The 27,746-nt window shown below is 47.5% G+C and overlaps 1 protein-coding gene and 1 pseudogene across 2 annotated transcripts in view; one reads left to right on the top strand and one right to left on the bottom strand.

Moving 5' to 3' along the window:
• The window catches only part of LOC309621046 (cytochrome c oxidase subunit 7B, mitochondrial pseudogene), a 576,424-nt pseudogene that overhangs the window by 212,874 nt on the left and 335,804 nt on the right, over positions 1 to 27,746 (bottom strand). The window lies entirely within an intron of this gene.
• GPC4 (glypican 4) overlaps positions 20,003 to 27,746 on the top strand; it is a 109,319-nt gene continuing 101,575 nt past the window's right edge. Inside the window, exon 1 of the mRNA XM_082377896.1 lies at positions 20,003 to 20,725. Coding sequence (XP_082234022.1) covers positions 20,566 to 20,725 — 160 coding nt within the window. The 5' untranslated portion in view covers positions 20,003 to 20,565. The remainder of the gene's footprint in view (positions 20,726 to 27,746) is intronic.

Raw genomic sequence — 27,746 nt, 5'->3', positions numbered from 1 at the left:
CTCAGAATGGCCTGGTGGAAACCTGAGCCCAGTTCTTTCCCACACAGGAAAGAAAGGTTCCCACAATGGAGGCCACCTCTTTAAAGGCTCCCATGGCACACAGGAGGGAGGGCCACATTCCTCTAAGGAGGCAGTCCTGGCCCCAGGTTGGGTAATTTGCCCACATGCTCCTGCCTCTTAGGGGGAAGCCCTCCAGCTAGGGTACACATTCACGACTCGCTCTACGCCCTCTTAGTTTCTCTAAGAGCCCTGGCCATCACGGGGTCTCCATAACTTGGAAGTCGGGACCCTATTGCTACTTTCCAAATCCCCTAGCCCCATTTGCTCCCAGTAAATTTAAACAACTGCCTGAGTGCGTCTAAACTCCCCTTTGTGCTATAATTAGGCTGGAACAAGGCTCACCCCAGGACAGAAGTACTGTATGCAGCGGCTTATAGACTACTGCTGGTCCCCACAGTGGGGAAGGAGCGACCTTTTCAATAGGAGGATTAACACATTAGCACATAGATTCCTGCTTCCGGGGAGGGTTGAATTCTAGGATAAGAGCTCCAGCTTGTAGAAAGGGGGGAGGGGAAGGGGGAAGCCGGCACACTGAAGACTGTGTGTTCCCGGGGTACCTGGGGAGTCGACACAGGAAGAGGCCGCCAGGCACCAATCAGAGGAGCAGAGCCACTCCAGACCTTCCCCGGTTCAGGGTTGTGCCGGGAAACTGCAGAAACCCAGGAAGGAAAAGCCTCTCCTGCCATCGCCTCTTTCTTCTTCCCTGTCAGGTAGTGTTGGCGCAGCTGGCAGGCTGCAGCAAAGCCCAGGAAACAGGAGCACCGAAGCCAGCCTCACGGTGGTACCCGGAGAGGCAGCTGCGCGGCCTGGGGCAGGTGCCGGCACTTCTCCGGGCCTCTGTTTCTTCACGCACACAATAGGGGATATTAACATTCATCTCAGGAGGTTGTTAGGAAGATTACATGAGATAACATAAGAAAGCACCTAGAAATGAATAAGTAACACCTAGCAGGCCCTCAACAAATGATAAGGCCTCACGCTCCAACATCCCCTCTGCCACCCACGTTGGCAAGAATTTCCTCAGCAGATTCCCCACCGATTCTTGTCTTTGACTCTGTTTCCAGCTATGCCCCAAGACAGTTGTCCCATGACGGTCCCCTCTCCTTGCCCATTTAGTATACGGGGCAGAGTAGGAGTGATTGTGGCCACCCTCCTAGTTCTCCTTCAAAGGACTCAGCCCTGGAACACAGTCAGCCCAAGTTGGTGATCAGCTCCGCCCTGCTACTCTTCACAGGAACTCATGGAAAGGAAGCTCTTGATGTCCTCAAGGGCCAGAAGGGAGGTGATGGTGGCTGGGAGGGGACCCATAGGGTCTCTGTACCCACTCATGAAAATGCATTGAAGTGGGCTCCGAGACAGCAACAGAGGAAGTCAGCAATCAAGGGGCTAGGTGACAGGTTCATTTAAAAGAGAGCAAGAGAAGTTGGGACGTTACCAGCTTTCGACCCACCCCCCTTAAGAAAGATGAAAAAGAAGAGAAAAAAACTTAAAAAAAAAAACCTGAAAAACTTTTAAAAACCAAAGAGAACCTGACAATAATAAAGTCTTTCTCAAATCTAACAAAAACAGCCAAGAAACTCAGGGAAATGTCTGGGTTGTTGAGTCCCTAAAATAATGAAAAGCTTTTCCTTTACCTCTAGGGTAAGATTTGAAGGGGGCAAAAGATGTTTCACACCCCAAACCTGCTGGACAACCACGACTCTGCAGCTTAGATATGAGGCAGGGTGCAAAGCAATATGAAGGATGGCAGCGGAGCGCCCCTTGCCCTGCAACAGATTTGCCTTCCCCAGAACAGCACAGGGCCAGTTCATTTTCATGGTTTCTGCTTGCCCTGTTTAGTTGAAGATTGACAGATGAGGCCAGAAGACAACTCACTGAATGTCTATAAGTCTCAGTTTCCTCATCTGTAAACTGCGGGTGGGTGACAATACCTGACCTGCCTTCACCCCAGTGGGACCCTGTCATGTGAGTTTTCATTTGAGATCTTAACATTCATTGAGCACATATGTTCCTGGGGTGTGCTGAGTCTTTGCTCCTTTGAGTCCAAGAAATGAAATCCTTTGTAAATTATAAATTAATACCCACCCCCCGAATTATTATTATTGAAAGTAGCACTCCAAAGTCTTGAATGCATTCTTTAAAATGAATGTTCATTTAAGGACTGAATACACTTAAAACTTAGATGGAACTCAAGATACAGGCTCTAGGACTTCCCTGGTGGCGCAATGGTTAAGAATCTGCCTGCCAGTGCAGGGGACATGGGTTCGAGCCCTGGTCCGGGAAGATCCCACATGCCGCAGAGCAACTAAGCCTGTGCGCCACAACTACTGAGCCTGCGCTCTAGAGCCCGCGAGCCACAACTACTGAGCCCGCACGCCACAACTACGGAAGCCCAAGGGCCTAGAGTCGTCCCTGCTCCGCAACAAGAGAAGCCACCGCAATGAGAAGGTCACGCACCGCAATGAAGAGTAGCCCCCACTCGCTGCAATTAGAGAAAGCCCACACGCAGCAACAAAGACCCAACGCAGCCAAAAAATTAATTAATTAATTAGTTAATTTTAAAAAAATAAAAAGAAGGCTACACAGATCCTATGGCCTGATTGTCATCTTGTTCTGTCTAGCAGAGCTAATATTAAAAAAAAAAAAAAAAAGATATAGGCTCTAAATCTGCCTCTCCAAGTGCAAATCTCCAGGTTGAGTCTATCAGGCCTGAATGGCTGAATTCTGCTTTGTGAATAGCCACTCTTTCAGAGAATGATGATTTGTGTAGGGTCAAAGGTCAAGAATGCTAATTTCATGTTTTTACTCTTAGAGTACCTTTAGGGGACTGGCAAGCTACTGAAAAATGGTTTGGAGTTTGTAAACGTCTTGTATTTACTTGCCAAGCTTGCTTGGTGGCAGCTCTTTCTTGGGGCAGAAGAATGTACTTGCCTTGGAGAGTGACTAAACAGGTGGGATGCTACAGCCAGAGGGCCTGCCTGGCACCCGGGAAGCCCAATAACAGAAGGAAGGCCCAACACCTGGAGTGCCCAACTCCCCGAGGGTCAAAGCGGGAGCACCTCAACTCACCCCAGGAAGTACTTGGTCTGGAGCCACGTCCCCTCCAGGAGACAGGCTTGGGGGGGCCCTACTTAGATTTCTAAGGGAAGAAATCCCCATTGTACCAGCTGGCACTGGCATTGGCCCTGGACCTAACAGCCACCGAGGTCAGGATGCCAGGATCTCATATTTAGTCACTTTGAATTATGGGCGGTTAGGGCTTTGGTTTTGCAAATTTGGGCAGAGAAGCAGGATTCGTGGTTAGGAGGACTAAATCAGAAACTTAAACACTTACCCACATGGAGAACTCGTTACCTTAGCAGGCAACCCATCTAGATTTTAACAGCTCTAGTGTGTTAGAAATCTCTTCCTTATATAGCATTGAAATCTTTATCCTTGTAATTTCCACCCTTTGTTCCCAGTTTCTCCCTCAGAAACCACATGGATTAAACCTGCTCTCTTCCCCCCAAGAGGCCTTAGGAACATTGTTCCTTGACTCTCAGATTTGGCTGGGCATTGGCTATAGTGATATGCAGTTGGTTAGATAGATGCCTTTCCATCCTTATGATTCTTTGCGGGAAGGAAATTGCTCCTAAAAGGAGACATGACAGTTCCTAAGTCACATAGTATCTCAGTGGTTCCACTAGGAATCCTTCCTGACTCCAGGTATGCTCTCCTTTACCCCCTCCCCCAAGAACAAAAAGGCTCCCCTGAATTTCTCTTATCAACCAGAATGTTGTGCTTTGGCTAATATGATCAATAACTCCTTAGCCAACAGAAGCAAACATCACACAAAACCCTTTACTGTGGTGGGAGTAGTAGCAACCAGAAATGTTTACAGTATTAAACATACCTTAAAAGGTCAGGCTTTTCAAAATAGACACCTCCATCCTCCCACCCCCACCTCCCCTTCCCCACTCCCTTTGGCTTCTAGCACTTCTAATAGGCAATTTGGGGGGACTTCCTTGGTGGCGCAGTGGTTAAGAATCTGCCTGCCAATGCAGGGGACACGGGTTCGAGCCCTGGCCCAGGAAGATCCCACATGCCGCGGAGCAACTAAGTCCGTGCACCACAACTACTGAGCCCGCGTGCCACAACTACTGAAGCCCGCACGCATAGAGCCCGTGCTCCGCAACAAGAGAAGCCACCGCAATGAGAAGCCCGCGCACGGCAACAAGGAGTAGCCCCTGCTCGCTGCAACTAGAGAAAGGCGGAGCGCAGCAAGGAACACCCAACGCAGCCAAAAATAAATAAATAAATCTATTCTTAAAAAAATAGGCAATTTGGGGACTTCCCTGGTGGTCCAGTGGTTAAGACTCTGCACTTCCACTGTAGGGGGTGCAGGTTCGATCCCCGGTTGGGGAACTAACATGCTGCATGCCGTGCGGTGCGGCCAAAAATTTTAAAAAAATAAATAAAATTTAATTAAAACAAAATAGGCAGTTTGCTGTCAGAGACTCAATTCCACAGAAGGTAATCTGGGCCTACGTTGGAGAGGTAATTATATCCAATCTCCTGAAGGAGATGACTGAGCCACCGCCCTGTGCCACCTCCCCCCACCCCCATCTGCTCACAGGCAGGCTTTCTGGACCGAACTGCCCTTGGCATGTTTGCACTTTGTGGTTCCTTTTGCACTGTCTCAGCCAGCCAGCCAGCCAGCCAGCCGGCCAGGGTCACCAGTTAATGCCACTTAACACTACTTAAGCTGGGCTTCTAACTAGCCTGTTGACCAAGTCCCCAAGGTCAGACAGTCAGCAACTTCTATTGAGTCTCTGCCCTTTGCTGAGTACTGTTCTAGTCGCCTGGAGGGGGAGAGGGAAACAAAAGAAATAAAAGCCAGGGCCCTTGTCTTCGATGGGTTTACAGGCCCAATTAGCGACTCTCTTGAGAAAAGACTTAAGGACACTTACAAAACAACACACAAGTGGGTATAATAGGGAGGGGAGTGAGCCAAGGGGAGATTCTAAGTTCCTTGAGGGAAGGGCTCTGCCTTTGTGTCCCCCCAGGAAGGACCTCTCCACTTCCTCATTAACCTTTTGTTTGGAGCAATTAAACAGACCTTGAGGCTGGCCGGCCTCCTCTTTCTCTCTGGTCTCAGGCTCAATGATCAAGTTGACAACTCTGGGGACTTCATTGACTTCAGATGGGGGTATTTCAATATCTTGCTGAGATGGCTGAATAGGCCTTTGATGTCATGTATATCCATTCGGATCTCAGCATTCCATCAAGGAGAGGAATGATAAAGCTTTCCTCTGGAGTGTCTTCCCCTACTGTCTCCTGCTTTATAATAATAATAGCAGCTGCTAATAACTGAATACCTACCCTATGCCAGACACTTTACATATGTTATTTCATTTAATACAATAGAGGATTATTATTAAGTTAAATGAAAACAGTACTCTCAGTATTTTATTTGTTCAGAAACATTAATCTGCAAAAACAAGAAGGCCTGGGTCCAACCTGGAGTTCTTCTGCAGGATGGTGAAAAATAAATCTGAAGAGGACACAGAAAAAAAAACACCAAAGGAATAAAAAGTTCTGAACATACAGATGAGATCCGACTATAAAACACGCCATCACAGCCACATCTCCCCACAGCAAAATGCTGGCGAAAACTCTAGGCAGTGTTACATTGATTAAAGTAATATTAAGATCAACAGAAATTGACATAGATCATGTTTTTTGAAATGGATTAAAAAAAATCGGTATGGCACATTGACGTAAAAAATGAAGGGAGCTAATATTTGTCATCAGTATATTGTGTTCAAGCTTCACAACCACTCTTTGAGGAATGCCCTATTCTTATCCCCATTTTTCAGATGAGGAAACTGAAGACTAGAAAGATTAAATATCTTTCCTGAGATCACATATGAGCAAAATGGCAGAGCAAGGCTTGAGACACAAGTTTACCTAATTCCAAATCTACATCATGTTGCCCTCTATCAATGAATGAGTTAACCCAGACAATGAGACAACAGAGGAAAAAACTCAATTGCATCCATCCAGCCCCAGGCAAAGTGCTGAGCTGCCCGCTACCTCCCTGTGGGCCCGAGGAAGAGCCCCCAGCCCCGAACCGCAGCCAGAGGGATTGCCCATCTCTGAGCCTCACCCCGCTGAAAGGCAAGTGATTGATTGTCCAGGCTTGGGCGGGGCTGAAAAGGCAGCCCTGTCCCAGGAAAGACGCCCGGGCTCGCTGGGGCCTCAGTGTGGGCCAGGCCCGCCCCTCCTCCAGTCCCTCTGCCCCCCGCAGCCACGACCACTAGCCACAAACAAGGGCACGGAGGCCCCCTCCTCCCTGTTGGGTCTGGCAAGCACTTCCTGCGTGTCAGGCTGGTTCATCTCTGTGCCAGGTGCCCAGCTGGGCTGGTGGCCTCTCTCTGGACACCTGTAGCCACCTGTCTGGGTGGTCTGGGCCCGGACCAGGGCCCTGGGGAACAGGCAGCCTTCCTGGGACGGAATGGATGGATCTGAGCCCAGGAGGCAGCTACGCAGGATGGTGTGGCCAGGACAGCGGGGCACCGTCTATATTGCTCCTCCTTATGCGTAATGGGTCATAATTATAATACTTGGAACGCATGTGAGGCCTGCTTTCCAGAAGCGCAAAGCCCAGTAGAGTACTTCAGTTTCCCAGTGAGTCTCTCACACACAGAAGCACGCACACACACTTTAAAGAGCAGGCCAAAAAGTGTTCTAAATAAAATTCTAGGACATGAGTGGGAGGAATAAACAGGAAAATTTCACTGTAAGCGATGAAAATGCACCAACTCCTTGTCGGATGGCTTTGCGCCAGCAGCCCACGACTGTGCTGTTAATCAGAAAGGCAGGTGAGATCTGTATTGTTGCTTTGCTCAGGTTTTTTCTCCTTCTCCTTGTCAATACACGTTAGAGACAGTGTAACTACCATTGGTTTTCGGGGTAAAGCTAGCAGTAAGGGAAAGAAGACAGTCCTCATCGATACAGTGACAGAACACAACCTGACGTTGCAGAGCATCCCTTCCTCCCAGCCACTCCGGGCTCCAGGCTGCCGACCCCATGGGCTTAGCTCGCTTGCTCCCCACCACCTGTATCCACTCTCCCCCCAGGCTCAGATGTCCTCCACACTCCGCTCTCTGCTCGTCTCCAGAGGTTCCTCATCCTCTAGGCCTTTGTTCAAGGTATTCTGTTCATCTGACACACCCTCCGCCTTCCTCCTACCTCTTTGGGGTCTCTCTGGTGTGGATAACACCCCTTGCCTGGACCCAGCCCCAGAAGGCCCAGCCATCTGACCCCTCCTCTGACCATGAGGACCGCCGGCTATCTGGATCTAACACACACTGCCTGCTTTGTGAGTTAACAGTTCGGTCCCCACTAAAAGTGGATGCTCCCGGAGGCCAGGCCGGGGCTGTGGCTTATTCCCTCTTCATAATATGTACTTGATACGTGACTTTTTTCAAAACTTGGAAAGCAAAGGAGTTGTCCAGGGCATGGTCCCTATTTTGATGGCTTTCATCAAAGCGTAATTTACTCAGTGGCTGCGTACGTGATTCATAACTCTCTTGACAATTCCTCTATCACTTCATTCTTCTCTTATTCGCACAACCTCTCCTCTCCCCCACCCCTGGCCTTTGGCTCAGGGTTTGTGATGGGCCAATAAATCATATTTTTCAGGCCAAGGTAGTATTTTCAAAAATAACACAAGAGCCAACTCCATAGCGCTAGAACTTCTTTCAGTTCTTATATTGTACAAGCCCAGGAAATACACACGGAGTTTGCTAGGAAGTAGAGAGATGTTTTTCTTTGGGCCTCCACAAATTAGAAATAAAAGAACCCATGGGAAAAGACGGGTTCTGGAAGGCTCAGAAGAACTCTTAGAGAATCTGCTAAATAATATTTTTGTCTGCTGTTTGTAAATGTGACTCACTTTGAAACCATCTGTCATGCAGTCCTTTGGAGAGAGCTGAGAAGTATTTAAATCTGTGAAAATGAGTATATTTTGGTATATACCAAAGCAGTGTTTTAATGGGCCCCTGCTGCACGTTGTCCAGTGCATTCTTTGAACTGTGAATTTATCCAATTGTCAAGTAACATTTAAAATGGAGTTGAAAGAAGGGACACGGCAAGGAATGGCGAGGCCACGGTGCAGTCTGTAGCTGTGTTTCTTCACGGAATGGGCAGAGAGGCTGCAATGCAGGTGGGAGAGCCATGTTTCCTCGGGGGTCTAGGGTGGAGTTAGAGATTTTGCTGCTTTTCCTTCCGTTTAGGGAAGCATCCTTCCCCAGGTTGGGGGAGGACTCTGGCCAGCTGCTCCTCATTTCCTAGTAAAGGGCTAGCTTTGTGCAGGCAGAATTGGGCATGATGACAGCTTAGCACTTCAACCTTTATAACATTTCTGTTTTCACTGCTGTTTAAATTACTGGCAGCAGCAGCAGCTGCTGCGGTAAAAAATTTGAAAATCATCAAAAAGGGCTTCTTCATGTAGAGTGGAGAAGGTAGATGGAGAGAAAAACTCCTTTCTCCCGACACCCAAAAGACTAATTCCTGGTGTTTCACATGTGCGGTGGTGGGTCACCAATTGTCTCTGGGGGACATGCCTTGTTTGCCAAGTAAAATTGTAAATTTCTTGAGGGTCAGGATCTTGTTTGGGGCAAAAATCAAGCGTCAGACCTGGAAGGAACTCCAGAGCCCAAATATCAGAGATGAGAAAGTTGAAGTCAAGAAAGTGGGAAGTGGCAAAGTTAGGACTCATCAGAAGCCTCCAGATTCATGGCCCAATGGCTTCTTACTATGCCATTCTCCAAAATCTGCCAAATACAGACTACTCAACTACTGTGCCACGGAGGACAGCAGGCTAGAAACTTCTCTTATAATACCTGGACACAATCCATGATAAAGAAAGTATGTCAATACCCAAAAGAATTGGAAACTGGTACTCAAATACATGTACATGCATGTTCATAGCAGAGGATGAATGGATTAACAAATTGCAGTATATATACACAATGAATATACTTGTAACGATTTCTTTATGCATCTCCTTGGTTATTTCCTTAGGATAAATTCCTGGGCATGCAGAAAATGGAAACAACCCAAATGTCCATCAACTGATAAATGGATAAACAAAATGTGTACATTCATAGAATGGAATATTATTCAGCCCTGAAAAGGAATGAAGTACTGATACATGCTATAGTATGCACGAACCTCAAAAAAAATATGCCAAATGAAATGAGCCAGACAAAAGGACCAATATTGTATGATCCCACTTATATGAAATGTCCAGAATAGGAAAATTAATAGAGAGAGGAAGTAGATGAGAGGTTACCAGGGGCTAGTAGGAGGGGGAAAGGAGGAGTTATTACTTAATGGGTGTAGAGTTTCTTTTTGGGGTGATGAAAAGGTTTGGACATAATTAGAGGTGGCCGTTGTACAACCCTGTGAATGCACCAAATGCCATGCAATTGTTCACTTTAAGATGGTTAATTTTACGTTATGTGAATTCCAAGTCAATTAAAAAAAAAAAAAGAAGGAAAAAAAGCATGTCAGCATCTTAGCTCATAGGTCTAGGCCGTATCTGACTGCTGGCTGCCCCAGCATCCCACGTGGTCTCACTGGGACGCAAAGAGTGTTATAAGACCAGCCTGGCAGTCAAGTGCAGGGCTTTAGTATCAGAATCAGGGACAGTTCTCAGCTCTGCTACTGGTCATCTGGGTGCCCTCGGGCAAGTGATTTAATCTCCCTGAGCCTCAGTTTCCTCAGTTTCCTGTAAAATGGGGATTCAGACCCTACCTCATGGAGTTGCCACAAAGATTAAATAACATATAGCAGGTGCTCAAAAGGTGGTAAATAATATTTTTAGGGAAGGTGTATAGATGAGAAGAAATCAATAAATAGTAGCTGTTATCAAGGGTAGGGCAGCACCCTCTTCCACCAGCCTGAAAGAAACAACAAAGGAGCCAAATGAGTCTTGGACCTTAAAAGTGCAACATCTAACAGTATTCAGCTCAGGGGATGTGACTGTCGCACCCTATTACCTTGAAGCAGTTGGACAGCCAGGAACTCAGGTTCTCCTGACTATTAAAGATGGACTATGCTCCTCAATAGAACTTGTAGCTTGTACTCTTTATTTTATTTTATTTTATTTTGGCTGCATCGGGGCTTAGTTGTGGCCTGCGAGATCTTCATTGAGGCACGTGGGATCTTTCGTTGCGGCTCGCGCTTCTATCTAGTTGTGGCGTGAGGGTTTTCTCTTCTCTAGTTGTGACGTGTGGGTTTTCTCTTCTCTAGTTGTGGCACACAGGCTCCAGGGCGCGTGGGCTTTGTAGTTGTGGCACGTGGGCTCTGTACTTGTGGCACGCGGGTTCCAGAGTTAGTCCCTGACTAGGGATCCAACCCGCATCCCCTGCATTGGAATGCAGATTCTTTACCACCGGACCACCAGGGAAGTCCCCCTGTAGCTTGTACTGTCGACTTTATCCCTAGTTTCCAACCAAGTTCTCACTTATGTAGTTTCTACCTGGTTTTCCACTTTCAGCTCTGTAGTTGGTAATGCCACCAAATCAGCCCTGGGATGCTTGTGTCTATACAGTCACTTATTCTTCATCCTCAGATCTCCCTCCAGGACTTGGTTCATTCATTTTTCCAGCTTGTCAGCTTCTGAACATCCTGGGCAGGCCTTGCCTGGATAACTCAGCACTGCATTCTAATCTTCACCCACACCCATGCCCACCCGAGAGCCCTGAGGTGCCGGATTTCCAGAGTAGCTGCTTGGTAAATGCTTGAGAATAATGCAAGAAGAAAGAAGACTTTTGTTTAAGTGGGCCGAGATATAATGTAACTAACAGACTGGGAGCATCAGGGAGGAAAGAAAAAAGCAAGTAAGGAAAATGAGAGCTTCTCTTCACCAGGACAGTGATACTCATTTTAAAAATATATGTTTATTCAAACTTACCAAACAGGAAAGGGGGGGAAGGGATAAATTAGGAGTTTGGGATTAGCGGATACAAACTACTATATATAAAATAGATAACCAGCAAGGACCTACTGTATAGCACAGGGAACTGTATTCAATATCCTGTAGTAACCTGTAATGGAAAAGAATCTGAAAAAGAATATATATATATATATATATATATATACACATATATATATGTATAACTGAATCACTTTGCTGTACACCTGAAACTAACACATTGTGAATTAACTACACTTCAATACATATATATATGTTTATTATTTTCGAGACTGTAAAAATCACACGTTTTTACTGTAAAATAGAGAAAAGTTTCCAAATTTTATGTGTACACACACACACACACCCCCCTCAACCCTTCCACTGAAAAGAATTATAGTTGTGGTTTGTTGCATCCCCTTCTTTTGTATAGCATACATACAAAGTGCATGAATCTGCAATGTATAGACTGGTGAATTTTTACATACGTACACACTCATGTAATCACCACGAGGTGCTTACAAGATATAGAACATTCTAACACCCCAGAAGGTTTTCTTGAATTCCTTTTTTCATAAATATTGCCTAACGCCAGCAAATTTTAAAAGTCATATCATTTGTACATATTTATTAAAGGTGGACAACCTGACACGAATCTATACTTCAAAGGAAATAAAGTTAGGAGTCAGAGACATGAGAGCATTTAAATCGGAAATTTGACTTACGAAAACAAATTTCTCTTGATACATTTTGTAGCTGCCCCCTTACCTTGCCCCTGAGAAGTCAGGGCAGAACAGGCAGGGTCCTCTTAGAGGTGGTGGAAGTGGAAGAGTGGGGAAGAGCCTCTTTCTCATTTCTGCCAACTCGTGTGCCTCCTCCCCCTTCCCCCCAAGCCACGTGCATGCTGTGTACTCGGAAAATTAAGAAAATGGCAGTTTGGATTCTGGAAAGTCAGTCTGGGTAAGGGAAACTCGTGTATGTCAGCAGAGAGGGACACGGGCAAGGCCAAACCCCTGTGCTGCGTGTGCAGCCTGGATTCAGCGAGAGGCTCGGAATGTCTGTCCAGGTTTAATGGTTTCCTTGCTCATTTGAATGTGTTATTGTTTGAGCGGCAGCGAGAGCAGCCGTTCTGTAGACATTACCCATCACTGGTTAGAAAATGACAATGTCAAACTATGTCTGACCCTGACTCTCTTCAGCTCTTTTTATCTGTGGTATCTCTTTGGAATAAAAATGCCTGCTCCCTGCTGGGTCTTCTTAAAAATGCACATTGTCTCTTCACATAAAAGCAGGGATGATGGTGCTAGGGAAAAAGAAGAAAAAGAAGAGGAGGAGGAGATGGGGGGAAAAAATAAAAAGAAAAGAAAAGGCATTCATTCAGACTTCTTAGGTTTGAAGTGCAAGTCCAAAAACCTGTTGGGCTAAATTGGCACTTCATTAAGAACTTCCTTTAAAACATTCTGGTGCTTTCTAAAGGGGCCTTGGTTCCGTGGTTTCGTAGCTCAGTATCCTGATGCTCACAGAGGAACTGGTTTCAGAATGTTCAGGGCCAGTACTGGGGAGGGTGCCCTTCAGCTTCTTGGAGCCCTGCAAGTGGGAAGCTGCCACCAGACGGCTTGTCTGTTTTTCTAAACAAAGCAGAGAATAAATATAAAATGCGCTGGGCAGTGCCACGTGTCCCTGGGTGTCCTTCGCCACCTTGAGCCACAGTGTGCCCGATACCTAGGAGCCTGTGTTCTCAGGTAAAATCCTCAGTAGAAGCAGCCAGGTTGGACAAACACCATTAATATGGCCACTGTTCTAGTCAGCACCTATGTTTTGCCTCTGACAGTCTTTCCCTGGCTTGAAATTTCAAACAAAAAAGGAAAGGTCAAGTTTGAGGTGGACTGACTAGACAAATGCCAAGTTCCCTTCCAGATCTCACAGTCTAGTAGCCTCTACTCAGACCATGCTGGGTTTCCTGCCTCCATGCTACCTTTTTGCCTGTGTGATTTTCTCATCAGCTAGGCGAGATGTGGAAGAGTTATATAAACAATTTTGAAAAATGAATGTTCCAGAAGCGCCTTCACAATCTAAATGCCAAACACTTAGTACTTTTATTTAATCAGAAGGATATGAAGAAATAATTTTCTTTCCATCAATGAACCATTTATGTCCAGTGGGTAAATTACAGAAGGAACTCTCTCCCAATTATATTGAAATACACATTTTATATCTAAAGCTGCAGGGCAAATTATAGTCAGCAGCTAGAGTTTTGCCATTACATGGAAGTGTACCCACTGAAAAGTGGGGGTTTTTTTCCCATTAATTAGAAATCCTCTCTATAAATCAGACTATAAATAAGAGCTTAGGTGTACAGAAGACCAAGACCAGAGACAAAAGATCTCTTCCCATACCACCTTTGGTTTTTGTTCTCCTACAAGCATGAGACATGAGTTGGAATTTTTACAAACTACATACTTCATGAAACTTTTGCCCCAGTAATAAAGTATGAGAAAATATCAATACCAGTAGATATGTGATTATTGCATAAAAATGTCCACGTTACTCTCTGGGCCTCAGTTATCTCATCAGGAAAATGGGGATAATAAGAAACACCTTCCCTGTAGTGACAGAGCCATACTGTATGAAAGTAACTCAGATCCCTCTCTGCTCTACAACTTGTATAATTCAATGCTAATTATGGACCAATACAGAGGTAATTCATGTATCCCAATACAAAATTATCAGACCAATTTATTATCCCACTAAATAGCATTCAATGCTGACAGGGCTGGATCTGCGCAAACTGTGAAGTAGATGGAATTTATAATAACCATAAAAACAATAGTATTGGCTCATATTGATTGAGTCCCAAATTTTAGGCTCCATGAGAGAAGAGACATTGTTTTATTCATGAATATATTCCCAAAGCCTGAAAGAGTATTGATCTTCTAAATATGTGTTGAATGAAGGAATGAGTGAATGGATAAATAAGTGGATGATTTGTACCAGGCTGTATGGTAAGTGCTTTTTGATTATTTCAATGAATAGATATTTTCTCCTCCATGCTTGGTGCTGAGGGCACATAAAGGAATTCGACATGCTCCAGGCCAAGAGGAATGCTTTTCATATGTTTTCTCTTGTAATCTTCACAGTGTAGGCATGACACATGAGAAAAGGGAGGTTCAGGGAGGGTAAGTTACTTATCTAGGGACACACAGACAGGAAGTAGCAGAGCCAGGATTCAGCTCTTGGTCTGACTGACCCTATAGCCTCGCCTCTTTCACTGGGCAACACTACCTTTCTTCTGTCTTGTATTTATTTTCTGCTCTTCATAAAGAATCCCCGGATGAGGAATCGTTGGGACTTTATCACTTGGTTGAGAAGACTGCCATGGCCTAACTTGCCTCTTTTCAGTCCGTCCTGTGCCTCCTCACTTCCTCACCTCATTCTTTCGAATGCACTACTTGTATCTTTTCACTCCCTGCTTATAAATCTTCCGTGTTGATAGGATCAAGATGGCACCATCCTCCCACGGTAATGTGCCCCCCTTATCTGGCACCGTATTTCATGATAGTCACCCGGATGAACCTGTACTTGGTCAAGATGGTGTCTTCACTGGCCTCATAATCCCCAATCCTCTCTGCCTAGTGATTCTTCCCCATCCTTCATGGTCCAAACGGAGACCTACCTTCTCCACTCCTTTACACATCAGCCTTGCACTGTCTTCGAAGTTTTCCTGGGCATATTTTGGGCTTGGAACATAGTGAGAAGTGACTACATCATTGAACTTGGACTCAGAGGACCTCAATTTAAGACTCCGAGCCAGTTTCCTCACCCATAAATTATGGAAAATAATACATGCTTCACAGATAATACATGTGGAAGCAATACCTAAACTCTGCCGCACTAAACAAATGTGTTATTATTGTGAGATTGTCTTCCTATGGAATTCTTTTTTCACCAAAGAGTGTGACACTTGGAAATCATGCTATAGGAAGATTGATTCTGTGACAGTCCCTGGGTGGATGGATGGAGGGAGAGGTTGGAGATCTGTTAGGTGTTGGCTCTACAGTCCAGACAAGAGGTAATAGAACTTGGACAAAGGTTGATGGCTGTTGAGTGGAAAGGAAGACTCAGTCCAAGTTTTTAATAAAGAGAGAGGGAGTGTGGCACCTATGGCCTGGGGAAAACAGGGGGCAACCCTGGCACAAGCAGGAAAGTATGGCGGCTAGGTACCTGGAGTTGGTGATTAAAGCTGTAATCACAGATGAGCTCTCTGAGAGAGAAGGAAAAGTAAGGCAAGCTTCAGGCACTAGAGGAAGAATACTGAAGGGAGGTCAGGAGTAAGGAGACAGGAACAGACCACACACATCAACTTCTTCAAAGTGGCTGATCCTTCAATTACTGGTACTTCTGTAAATTTCCAGAGGGACCCAGACAAGAGGGGCCACCATGAAACAAACAGCAAATTGGGATGAGTGTCCTGAGGGACGTGCATTGCCTTCTGCTTTCTTTGCCAGTGTCTTTCTCCATGTAGATATGGATCTTACCTCCCCCGGGCAAGATGCCAGCTCCTCAAAGGCTTCTGGTCTTTCAAGTTTCTAGGGCCTTCGCAGAACCAACTTTTGTTCACAGGAAGTGGTCAGAAGACACTACTTGCTTGGTTGCTTGAAAAGGAGAGGTGTGGAGCGAGGGAGGAAAGTTACTTGGTGAGATCTAGGCTGAAGACAGGCTGAGTTTGTCCAGGAAACTTTTAAGAGTTCTTAAGTAGTAACTAATTTAAAAATCAGGAGATTTCAGGGAGTTCCCTGGTGGTCTAGCGGTTAGGATTTGGTGCTTTCACTGCAGTGGCTCGGGTTCAATCCCTGGTTGGGGAACTGAGATCCCGCAAGCTGTGCTGCCTGGCCAAGAAAAACAAAAAAATCAGGAGATTTCAGATACAATTCTAGGTCTTTGTTTTCCCCTGGGAAACTGCCCATCAGGTGAACCTGTACCCTTGCAGGCAACAGGCATTTACTAAAAAGCCTAAAAAAAAAACCTTTTGGAGGCTGGGGGTTGAGGAATCCTCAGAGAAATCAGGACCTCTGTTAGGGCGCAAATGTGGTAGTCATTTTATATAGACAGTGCTCTGGAGGCCTAGAAGCAGGAGCCATTAGCTCTGCTTGGGGGGAATCTATGAAGGTTTTCCAAGAAGAGACACTATCTCAGCTGAGTTCTGATGGATGAGTATGGAGGACTTGTCCAAGGAATGGAGGGGAATGAAAAGGTATTCCCAGCAGCGGCAGGGTAAGGATGCAGGCATGATGCAGAATGATACAGGGTTGGGGAGGCCCGGTGAGAAACCTGGTAATGTAGACTATGGCCCAATAGCAAAGATCCAGAGCTGTTGAATGACTTGGCAATTGACCTGGAAAGCAATAGGGTACCATGGGGGAGAGGGGCAGGGTTAAGCAGGGGTGGGGGGGGACATTGTTCAACTGATGTCAAAGGCTCACTCTGATGGCTGTGGGAGGGTTGGGTACGGTAGGGGGAGAGACTAGAGGCCCACAAGCCCTATGCTAAGAGAGGAAGCCACCCTACTCCTTGTCTGCCTATTTGGCAACCAAAGCAGCTTCCCAGCAGGCCAAGAGAAGGGCCCCCAAAGCTGAGAGAATGGACCTAACTCAACGAATTCTTGAGGACAGCAGCAGCGAGTACATACTTTGTTCCCTCTGCCCGCCAGCGAACATACCCCAGTGCTGCATCAGGAGCAATGCCTCACCTGGGAAGACCAACTATACCACAGATACAGTAAACCGTGAACTCCTTTTGGCTTGTATATCTCCCCTCTCTCTAGGGCTGGGCAGCATCTGGCACATAGTAGGTGATCAATGAACATTTATTAATCTGAAATAGGGACACTCATATGGGATTCAGTCAGAGGCCTTACATTTTTTTCCATCTTGGTTCAGCCACTCAAGAGCTCTGTGGCTGTGGACAAGCCACATAACTTCAGTGAGACAGTTTGTTGATCTATTTATTATTATTATTATTATTTATTTATTTTTGGCCACGCCGCATGTCATGTGGGATCCTAGTTTCCTGACCAGGGATCGAACCCGTGCCCCCTGCATTGGAAGCACGGAGTCTTAACCACTGGACCGCCAGGGAAGTCCCTGTTGATCTATTTTAAAAATCACTAAAATTTTCTGAGTATGGGAGTGTGCCTGGAAGCACCAAAAGTGATGTATCCATAAAATGGAATATTATTCAGCCATGAAAAGGAAGTGCAGACACATGCCACCACATGGATAGATCTTAAAAACATGATGCTAAGTGAGAGAAGCGAGACACAAAAGGCCACATGTGACGTGATTCCTTTTATATGAAATGTCCAGAATTGGCAAATCTATAGAGACAGAAAGCAGATTAGTGGTTGCCAGGGGTTGGGGAGAGAAGGGAATGGACTTAATGTGTTTTCTTTTGAGATGCTGAAAATATTCTGCAACTAGATAGTGGTGATGATCGTACACCATGATGAATGTACTAAATGCCACCAAATTGTACACTTTTTTTTGACCACACTGGGCAGCTTGCAAGATCCTATTTCCCTGACCAGGGAGAGAACCCAGACCCTGGGAGCGAAAGCATGAGTCCTAACCACTGGACCACCAGGGAATTCCCTGTTAATGTACTTTATCACAGTTTTTAAAAAGCCCCCCAAAAGGGCTATATGAAGGTTAATCATCCTGAGAAGTTGTTGATTCTTGCGCTCTACCTGCAGACCCCAATCCATTTTTTGGCATTCAGAGAACTTACAGAGTAGATGCACCTCTACTAAGGAGCACAGGAAAACTGGAATGGGAGTGGGGGGAGGGAAGGAGGAGCTTCGAGCCATCAGAAAAGGGAATCTGGATGGTATTTGTTTCGTAGATTGCCAGTTGTTCACCCTGTTTGTATTTAAATGAAAGGAGGCTTTGAAGTGGGAGCCGCCTCTGAGCAGGGCTTGGGGTTCCTGGCTTGTGTGGTAAAGTTCAGACTTGTCCAGATCCGTTTCTAGCCAGAGGTTACTGTTTCTGGTGGAAAAGTCTTAAGTTTTGGTTAATAATACATGAACGGGAAGAGCCGGAGTAAACCGGGGGGCAAGGAATGAGTTCCCCCTGGACTTGGTATGAAAGGAAGCTTTCTCTGATTTGGGCTTCATAGTTTGGGAGTATCTTTTTCTCGCTTACAGTGGCTGGGTTTCATTTTATTATTAATGTTGGTTGCATCTCAGATCGTATTCTTTTTGGTAAAGAACATCTTTAAGTAAATGCATCAATCAATGAAAGTTAAAAGTGCTCTGGGCTAAGCCCTAGCAATGCCTTGAGGACCTGATGGTTATCAGTTTAAGGAAAACCTGGACCATTTGAAAGTCCCTCGAAAATGGCAGGAAATTCATCTGTAGTTGAGCTTGCATATTTAGAAAGACTCCTCTCCTAGCTGCAGAGTTAAATATTATGCCAACCCACCGAAACTGGAAATTTAAGTCCCACTTATAGATGGGTCACAATCTGTCTGTTTATGCTGATGATCTCCAAGAGTTAATAAAATGTAGAAGAGTCTGCAGTGGGCTTTCAAAACAACAGCTAGCTACTTTCTACAGCTCCTCACAGCCAACCATGTCAACGAGGTTCACAAACAACAGTGGAGGAAGTCTCAACAAACCCCATAAGGGCGATAATTGTAACAATGGTTCATATCTTCACCCTGTGTAATTTTATGGGAATTGAGAGTCCAGCCAAATAATAAGTTCTAGCCCCTTTTATCTGCCCAGTTCCCAGCACACTCCCGAGGTGTCTGAGGCGCTTCTCACCCTAACCTCTTAGAGCAGATTGTAACAATAACAACCGTAATGACAAGTTCTCAATCTGCACAGTTCCCTTCATTAAAGGAGCCCTAGAAGCTTCAAAAACACTCATTAATGGAATGTGACAAAGCTTAGAAGGTGGGAAGACTCACCCATTTCCAGTTTTCAGGTGGCTAAGTGGAGACAGGGTCCCAGAGAGGTGTGAGACTCTGTTAAGAGGCTTAAGGGCAGAGGGGAAGGGGGTTCCTGGTCTACCTTTATTCCACGTGACCTGGGAGTCAAGTCCCGGGTTCTGGACACCCCGCCCCCCCTCCCCACCCCCCCGCACCAGCTACATGCTATCAGCAAGTCGCTTCTCTGGACCCCAGTTTCCCTTCGTGAAGAAGGAGGGTTTGGGCCAGAAGATTTCCAAGGTCAACCCTGAATTTGCTCTGCGGTTGGCAGGGCGGCGGTTCTCCCGCTTCAGGGTTTGATTAGACTTGTAGCAGAACCAGACTGGGGGCTGCGGGGTCTGAGAATGCCTGCCAGGTTTCCGAACAGGTCGGTGCTCCATGAGCACCGTCTGCCGGAAAGCAGGTCTGAGGAGGCCAGGTGAGGCTCTAGGGCCAGCTCGGAGTCCCAAGTCCCTCTGGTGCCCGCATCAAACAATGAGATTAATGCCAGCGCTTTCCCCTCCTAGCCCAGGAGCTGGGCGGTTACGAGCGTCCTGCAGGCTGCGGGGCTGCAGCAGCGGCGGAGGGGTGCTGGTGGTTAGGGATCGAGGCCGGAGGGCTCCGTCCGGCTTTGGCCCGCGGGCAGCGGGTCAGGTGGCCGCGCGCAGGAGGCCTAGGACTCGGACGTGGGTTTCAAGTCCCCAGCCTCTCGGTCCCCTGGGGCTTGGGCCCTTCACCCCGGAGAAGTCAGCCTGTCCTCCCCGGGTGGGGGGCGGCGGGCAGGCTCCCCGCCTCCCGGGAGGAGGGCAGGAGGGAGGAGTCCCGCGGGGCGTGTCGCGCGAGGGCGTGTCTCGCGAGGGCGCGTCGCGCGCCCGGTGCGGGCCCCCTAGGAAGTGGATTTGGACGCTCCGGATCCAACCCCGCTTCCAGGTTTTCCCCCGTCCCGGCCCTGCTTGCTCCCGCCTGTCTCCGGCCCCCCCGCCGCCCGCCCCCTCCCCCCGAGTGCCGCCCGCTGGGCCAAGTTTGTCGAGCGTCGCCGCGCACGCCGGCCAGTCAATCAGCGGCAGAGCTGAAGAGGGCACAGCCGTGCGGCCGAGGGCAGAGCGAGCCGAGCCGAGTCGAGCTAGCAGGGCGGACCAGCGCCGGGCAGCCCGAGCCGCGCGCCGCGAGCGCCCGCCGCCGCCCCTCACGCCCTCCTCGGCCCCCGCGGCGCCTGCCACCTTCCCCTCCTTCCCCGCGCCCCTGTCCCGCCTCCGGTCAGCCCGCCCCGATCGCTGCTCCCGCGGAGCCGGGAGGTCACCGGCCCGCGCCTCCGCTCCCCTGGGCCGCGCACCGCCTCCACGCCCTCCTCCTCCTCCCCGGGCTGGGCGCCTGGCACCGGGGACCGTTGCCTGACGCGCGAGGCCCAGCTCCACTTTTCGCCCCGCGTCTCCTCCTCCTCCTGCTGCTCTCCTCCTCCAACTCCTCCAACTCCCCTCGCCCTCAGACTCCGCTCGCGAGTCCCCGAGTCCGCGCCCGCCCGCCACTTTCCGTCCCGTCCCGAAGGTGGGAGCGCGTCCGCCCCGGCCGGCACCATGGCACGGTTCGTCTTGCCCGCGCTGCTCTGCACCCTGGCCGCGCTCAGCGCCGCGCTGCTGGCTGCCGAGCTCAAGTCGAAAAGTTGCTCGGAAGTGCGACGTCTCTACGTGTCCAAAGGCTTCGACAAGAACGATGCCCCCACGCACGAGATCAACGGTAGGTGGGAGCCCCCGGGAGGCGAGCGCAGAGACGGGAGAAGGGGCCGCAGAAGCCCCCTCGCCCCGCCGCCCCCCGCGCCGGACGCAGGTAGCCGAGACGGAGAAATGGGCAGGCGCGCCAGAGCGAGCCCCGACGCAGAGCGTTCTCTGCGGACGCGGGGGCCCCGGGTGCGCAGCAGGCGGAGGGGCGCCCCCGAGTTACCCGGCGGCACTCCCGCGCTCTGCTTCCTTCCCCCACCCCCGCCCCTCCCGCGGTCTCCCTGGTCCCAGGAAGCCCCAGAGGACTCTGGCCCGCAAAGTGCGTGTCACCGGCTCCCTCGCCTTTTCCGGGTTGAATTCCTTACTGGGCTCCCCGCTTTGTTGTGTGGGTGACGAGAGGTCGGGTAGGGTGGGGGTTGCCAGGTTCCGGGGGGCGCAAAACGTGGAACTTGATGTTTCATTGATGTTCCTTAAAAACCCACTCCCCGCCTCTCTTCCACCGCTGACACGGATTAGGAGTTTTAGTAGCTACAGCGGCTTTAGAAGTGGCCTTTAAAAAGCAAACGACTCTCCACTCCTCCAAACCCTGAGTTTTGGGGACTCTCCTGCTTTCCGGAACGTGTTGGACGAGAAGGGTATTTTCCCCCCTTTTCTTTTTTTCTCATCTCATTTTAAGGGTTAATTGCACTTTAAATTATAAACCTTTGAAAGGACTGATTACTGGAAGCCTGAATCTCAGTGTGGAGATGGTTATGCAAATAGAGACCGCTTAGCCTGTGAAAAAGTTCACCGGGTTTCGGCGCTGGGGGTGCGTGGGGTGTTTGTGAAAGCCCTCCTTGGAGCGCTGGGGAGGCAGCTTTGCGGCGGGTGCCCTTCGCCCCTCCTCGCCAGGCTGGCGGCGGTGGCCGGGCCGATCCCCTCTGGGTGGCACTCATTCGCAGAGAGGCCAACTGTTGCGCGCAGTCCCGCGGGCCGCGCTGGGGCCAGCGGCGGCGCAGGTAGCCTGTTCGCCCCGAGGGTTCGGAAAGAACCACGAATCTAGCTGGCTGGTGGCCAGCTTAACCTAACGGAGAAGTGAGCGATTCGAGCCCCGGGGGCCAAGCCTCCATTCCGAACCTTTCATGGAAGTGAGCAGAGCGCGCCTTTGCCTCGCGGTGTTGGTCACCCGGGTGGGGGCGGGCAGGGGGCCGGCAGCCAGCAAAGGAAATACTGTAATTTCAACCAGGCGCTTCCAAAGGCTTAGGAAGACGTGGGGGTCATTTTTTGGGAAGGGCTATTAATAACCTTGGAGATTAAGTGCAGTCATCAATTACATATAAATTACAAAGGTAATTGAGGGAAGTTGCTGGGCACTTTTCGAGTGTGACCGGCATCTATCTAGAAATAGAACCTAAGAAATGGTTGGAGCAGCCTAGGAGCCCGCGCACCTTGGGAGTTATCAAGTAACTCGCACGTTACTGATTAGAGACTGTTTGCCCTTGAGCTGCTTGTCTTTTGGGGAGCTCACGTCTGTCTTCACAGCGGCGCGATTTTATTGGTTGTAGAGCCCTAAGAAGCCCTCTTTCTTTCCCCTCTCCCTTCCGCCCCGCTCGAAAAAGTAAAGTTGAGCCAGTAGCCACTGAAGCTTGGGGGCTCCACAGGTCAGACCTGGGGTCTTTGTGCCCTGCACGGTTTGGGCCCGGGGCCCAGCGGAGATGATTGGCGTGAAGGCTACAGTTGTCATTCCCACATTTTGAAGGGATAGATGCAGCGATGCACTTAATGGGAACGTGACACGTTTTCATCTTCTGCTCATGCAGAACAATATGTGCCTTTGAGGGGGACTGAAGGCGTTCGGGGAGTGGGCTGTGAAATTGCCCTCCCCACTTTCTCCAACTTCGTTCTGTGCGGGCTTGCAAGGGCAGGACATCTTCCCCCGCCAGCATCTCAGGAGAAAGGAAGTTTGAAGGGTGCCCAAGGACAGTGCTAGGTGTTCCCTTTGATTGTCATGGTCCCCAGAAAACACCTGAGGAATATTTTTGCATAAATATTTCTCTGGACATATTCCCCCTAAAGATAGGAGCGTTATTAGTGACCAGCAGCAGGAAATGGAAGCTAATGTGCTCACACCCAAAACATTTTATTCTTTTTGTCTTGTCCTTCATCTCCCTCCCAGGGCTGCTGCTTTTATTTCCCCTTTTGAATGACCTACTGGACTGCATTCTCCCGAGGAACAAAGGAAGTGCCTTTTTAGCTGGAATCCTTGGAAGACCACCAAGGACTTTAGCTCATGCAGTGCAATTTCGCACCACTTTCAACAATAACAAAAATGCATGACTGAATGGCTCAAAAATGTGGAGTGTTAGAGGCATTCATTTGAGTCTAGGACACTGTCACAACACAGACAGACCCAAGTAAATACCTTTAGACGGCCAGTATAGAAACGGGGTAATCTTTACCATCACCCTGGCCTCTCCAGATGCATACATTGTCGTTGTCTTCCCTGGGCTCCACTCAGATAATTTTGGTCATTTGGGAGAGCATAGTCAATGTAGCCACTTGAATGAATTAATTGCCAGGCACTTTCCTTGGTTGGGGGTGTGTGCGTATGTTTTCTTAAGTGCAAAAAGTCCAGGATTGTTTTCCAGGCAGAGGGTCACAGTGTCTGGGTGCCTAGCCCCAAGTTTAAGGTTTGATTCTTGATGGCCTTGCACTTGCCTTCTAGAGGTTTGAAGAGGCTTTGAGAATACTCCACGTTCTTAAGGACTCTCTGTCTTTTTAGATCATAATTAAGATAATTTGATGTGCTCACAAGGGTGTCAGGGAGTACAGCATGCTAACGGGGCTCCAACCTAGGTCCTGCATTGCCTATCCACTTGACCCCTGAACTTAACCAAATAATGGGGAGCCCAGATGCCATGATCAAAAGGGATCTTTAACACAAAGGACGGGTTTTTGTGCAGCTTTCAATGGGCATATCTTTTGGAGCGCCTACTGTGTGCGATATTCTGTGCTCAGCATCGTGGGGGCAGCAAGAAGGACGGGAGGGTCTCTGCCACCAGGACCTTCGCAGGTAATAGGGAGATAAGCCTTGCACACACACGATTGGAATACAACATGGTGTGTGATAAGGACCATATGAGTGGTACAGATGAGGAGAAAGGAGTACCCGGGGAGTTCAAGTGAGAAGGGATTTGGGACGAGGGTATTAACTTACTAATGGTAGTTCAATAGTAAAAAAAAAAAAAAAAAAAAAAGTATTTATAACAAGAAATTGTAAAATCTTACCATTCTCATTGCACCTCCCTCCATAAGGACAGGATAAAGGATATGCAACAATTGGCATTTTATTACTAATCTAATCTTTGCTTGAAATTGTCTTGAAGAGTGAGGCAGTTGGTTGGAAACCTACTTCACCTTGCCAAAGGTCCCTTCCACAGTGACATCGAAGGATACCAAGGAGAACTTTGCATCACAGTTGTGATTCGGGAGTTTTTATTTTCCTGTTCCCATTTACGTTCATGACCAGTGCACCTGTGAGTGTGCACGCATGCTCGTATGTATACCTCTGAGGGAATCACATAAGCTGTGTTAGGATTACGTGGGAAAACGTGTGCTGGAGAAGTAGGAATACTTTCTGATACTGCGTTGATTATTCCATGTAAGACACACAGCATATATCTTCAAGAATTGTATTCCCTCTTACCTACTTTAAGTAGATGGGTTGGATTTTGCAGAGAACTTGTGATTTTTCTCACCTGTCAGTATAGAAATTGTCCCAAGTAGTACAGGGACTATCTCCTGGACATGCTCAAAAAAGAACTTGGTAAAAGTTCTGGCTTATGCAGCTCAATCTCTAGTTAGAACATACAAATATAAAATGTTTGATTCAGCATAATTACTATTTTCCTTTTTTGTTTGACTCACATTGGGTTGCATGCAATTTCAGGATTAGCTGGAGAGTAGACTGAGGAATGAAAAAGGAAGGTTTTTTGTTGTTGTCTCAACAAGGGAAACATCAGTGTTCATCTAAGTCAGTTGGGAAGGGGTCTGTAGCTCCCCAGTAACATCTGTTTTAGCACTGAGGTGGTTGCCATATATGTTCACCAGAAATGCATTTTGGCTTCAATGAAAAGATGAAAAGAGCTAGTGGCTATTAAGTGCTTTCCCTGGGCCTGGTCCTAAACAAGAGTGTCTCATTTAAAGTCCACAGCAACCATATAAAATCAGAATGATGATTATCTTCATCATCCCCATTTTACAGACAAACTGAGATTCAGAGGGATTTATTTATTTATTTTTAATTAATTTATTTATTTATGGCTGTGTTGGGTCTTCGTTTCTGTGCGAGGGCTTTCTCTAGTTGCGGCAAGCGGGGGCCACTCACTATCGCGGCCTCTCTTGTTGAGGAGCACAGGCTCCAGACGCGCAGGCTCACTAGTTATGGCACACGGGCTTAGTTGCTCCGCGGCATGTGGGATCTTCCCAGACCAGGGCTCGAACCCGTGTACCCTGCATTGGCAGGCAGACTCTCAACCACTGCGCCACCAGGGAAGCCCCCAGAGGGACTTAGAAATCTATTCGCAGTCTTACAGCTAGTTAATGTTGGAGGTGGGCTTTGAACCCTAGGTCTTATCTGACCCAAAGTATAGTCTATGCTATGTTGTACAGATAATAAGAAAGTACCTTCCCAACTCCCATAGGGGGCTGGTCTTAGAAACATAAGCTATGAGAGGACCAGCAACTAACTAGTAAAAGACCATCATCACAGCACTATGCTGATGCTCTAGTAGAGAGATCCAGTCATGTCCTTTGCAGGCAAAGTGTTGTACCCAGACAGAGACAATCTAATGTTAACAGTAGAAGGACTGTAAGTTGTATTTCCTGGGTCATGGGGAGCCCACGATAGCTTCTGAGGAGGGGATAGCTTCCGAGGAGGGGAATTTCGTTAGTCAGGCTGTTTCAGGAAGATAGCTAGTGGCACTGCAGAGTTCAGGGTTGGTGAGGCAAGGGGAAGGCAGGGAGAGCTGTTGGGAGGCTGTTTTAATAGTTCTTAACTGCTTCTTGTCTGTTACCCCCCTATTCCATCCTAGATATTGCCAGCTTCCTTTGCTTTCAGCAGTGCTTTGAATGGAGTCATTCCTCTGCTTTGAGCTTCCCTGGTTCCAAGTATCTCAAATGATAGTTTCACTGAGTCACTCCTGAACCTCCCCAGGGTTATGTGCCTTCTTCCTCCGAATCCCCTGCTTGCTTGACTCGGATCCATGGTCTTTGCACACAACTGTCTTGTTTCCTAGTTCATCATGTGTGCAGGCACATGTGTGTCTTCTTGCCTCAACTATAAGCAACCTGAGGACAGATGGCAGCTCCTGGCATTTTGTGTACCCAATGGTACCAGGTGAGCGCAGTGCAGTATTTGTTAAACAAGTAGGGGGATGACATAGACAATTGTATCGCCTTGTCTGGCAGGACACTGGTGCTATCATGGGATTATACTGCCTTGGTGATAGATCATCATCCCATGGTCTCTTGCTCTCCTGGGAAGCTTTTGGGTCTAAACATTCTGAAGTGAAATAAATTTAGAGTAAATCTCCTAGAAATGTTGTTATAACTTGGAGAATGTTTTTATTCTTTTGGGAGCGTACTCATCTTCACCACTTCATTAATAACCGAGTGTCATAGGAATTTTTCAGAAGGATTCGGAATTCTGTTTTTCTTTCCGCCTTGAGATATACTTCTTTAAGAAACAAACAATTGAGACTTGTGATTAGGCAATTTAGAACAAATGGAGAAGAGTAATTTAACATCTTAGATTCAGCATATGGAGCTGTCTGATGCATGTCAATTACCTATAAAAAAATAAAATCTTAAATTTGTTGTCTTTACCAAGGTGAAGAACACAGGCTTAAGGATATCAATATTTTATATAAGCAGGGAATTCCCTGGCGGTCCAGTAGTTAGGGCTCCGTGCTTTCACTTCCTAGGCCCTGGTCGGGGAACTAAGAACCCACAAGCCGTGTGGTGTGGCCAAAAAAAAAAAAAAAAAAAAAAAAAAAAAAGCAGACACGCTAAAATACGAACAGGTAAAAACTAGCATTTTCAATTCCACTTGGCTAAACATCTGTTGCTTACTATAGAGAACATGAAAGTGCAGAAAATTCATGAAGCGATTCCATCTTGGAGGTAATTTGAAATATATTTAAGTTCTGATGCATTTAATTCAGCAATCTGGTGGGAGAGAAAAATCAAAGAGATCCATCAACCAGGTATTCAACGTTTGAAAAAGAAACTCTAACAAATGTTAGAAATTAGGAAAAAAATTGAATGGAAGAGTTAAAAAAAAAAAGTCAATAACCTCCAGGAAGCCTGGAAACTATGTAAAAACATCTTATTGGAAGCCCAGATAAATGTGTGCCAGACATCAAAAAGACCAGCTGCTTGGGGGAAGAGAAAAAGAACCCGGCATGACTAACTGGCAGAGTGAAAGAGGTGCTTCAGGGAAAAAGGCATCTTTCACAAAATGGAAAGTTTAAGCCAGCAGAAGAGGGAAGTCCACGAGGTATGGCAGGGCAGGTACAAACTAGAAATTAAGTCAGCTGAAAGAGAATCAGAGGTGAACCTTGCCAGGGATTTGAAAAAGGGCCCATGTGATGATAATGGTGAAAAGGGTGGGCTGAGTCCAGCCTCTTAGAGGAAAAGCAATATGGCTTCTTTAAGGGGCAGCCATGCCTGATTAACCTCCCGGAGTTCTGTGAAAGAAGCAAGTGGGTGGATACAGGGAAACAGACCTAGTTTAGATTGTCAAGAATTATGCAATGGGATTCCAAGACGGAGTATATTCAGAAGATGCATTTACTTTGGGATAGGTGAGGACATTGGTTTATTGAAAAGAGGAAATAATGGAGGAAGGGCGGGGGGAGAGGGAAGAAATCCCACTGTCCTAGGTGGAGTAGTTTACACGGAAAGGCCATGGTTTCTTGAAAAGAGCAGTTCTAGCCTAGCTCTGTGACAAATCAGTTGTCTGATACCTTTGGTGAGGTTCTTTCTCCTCGATTTGAAAA

This window comes from Balaenoptera borealis (assembly GCF_965194805.1).
Source record: "Balaenoptera borealis genome assembly, chromosome: X".
In the NCBI taxonomy this organism is placed as follows: Eukaryota; Metazoa; Chordata; class Mammalia; order Artiodactyla; family Balaenopteridae; genus Balaenoptera; species Balaenoptera borealis.
Note: the sequence above shows the minus strand (reverse complement) of the source record. Positions and strands in the feature narration are given on the sequence as shown.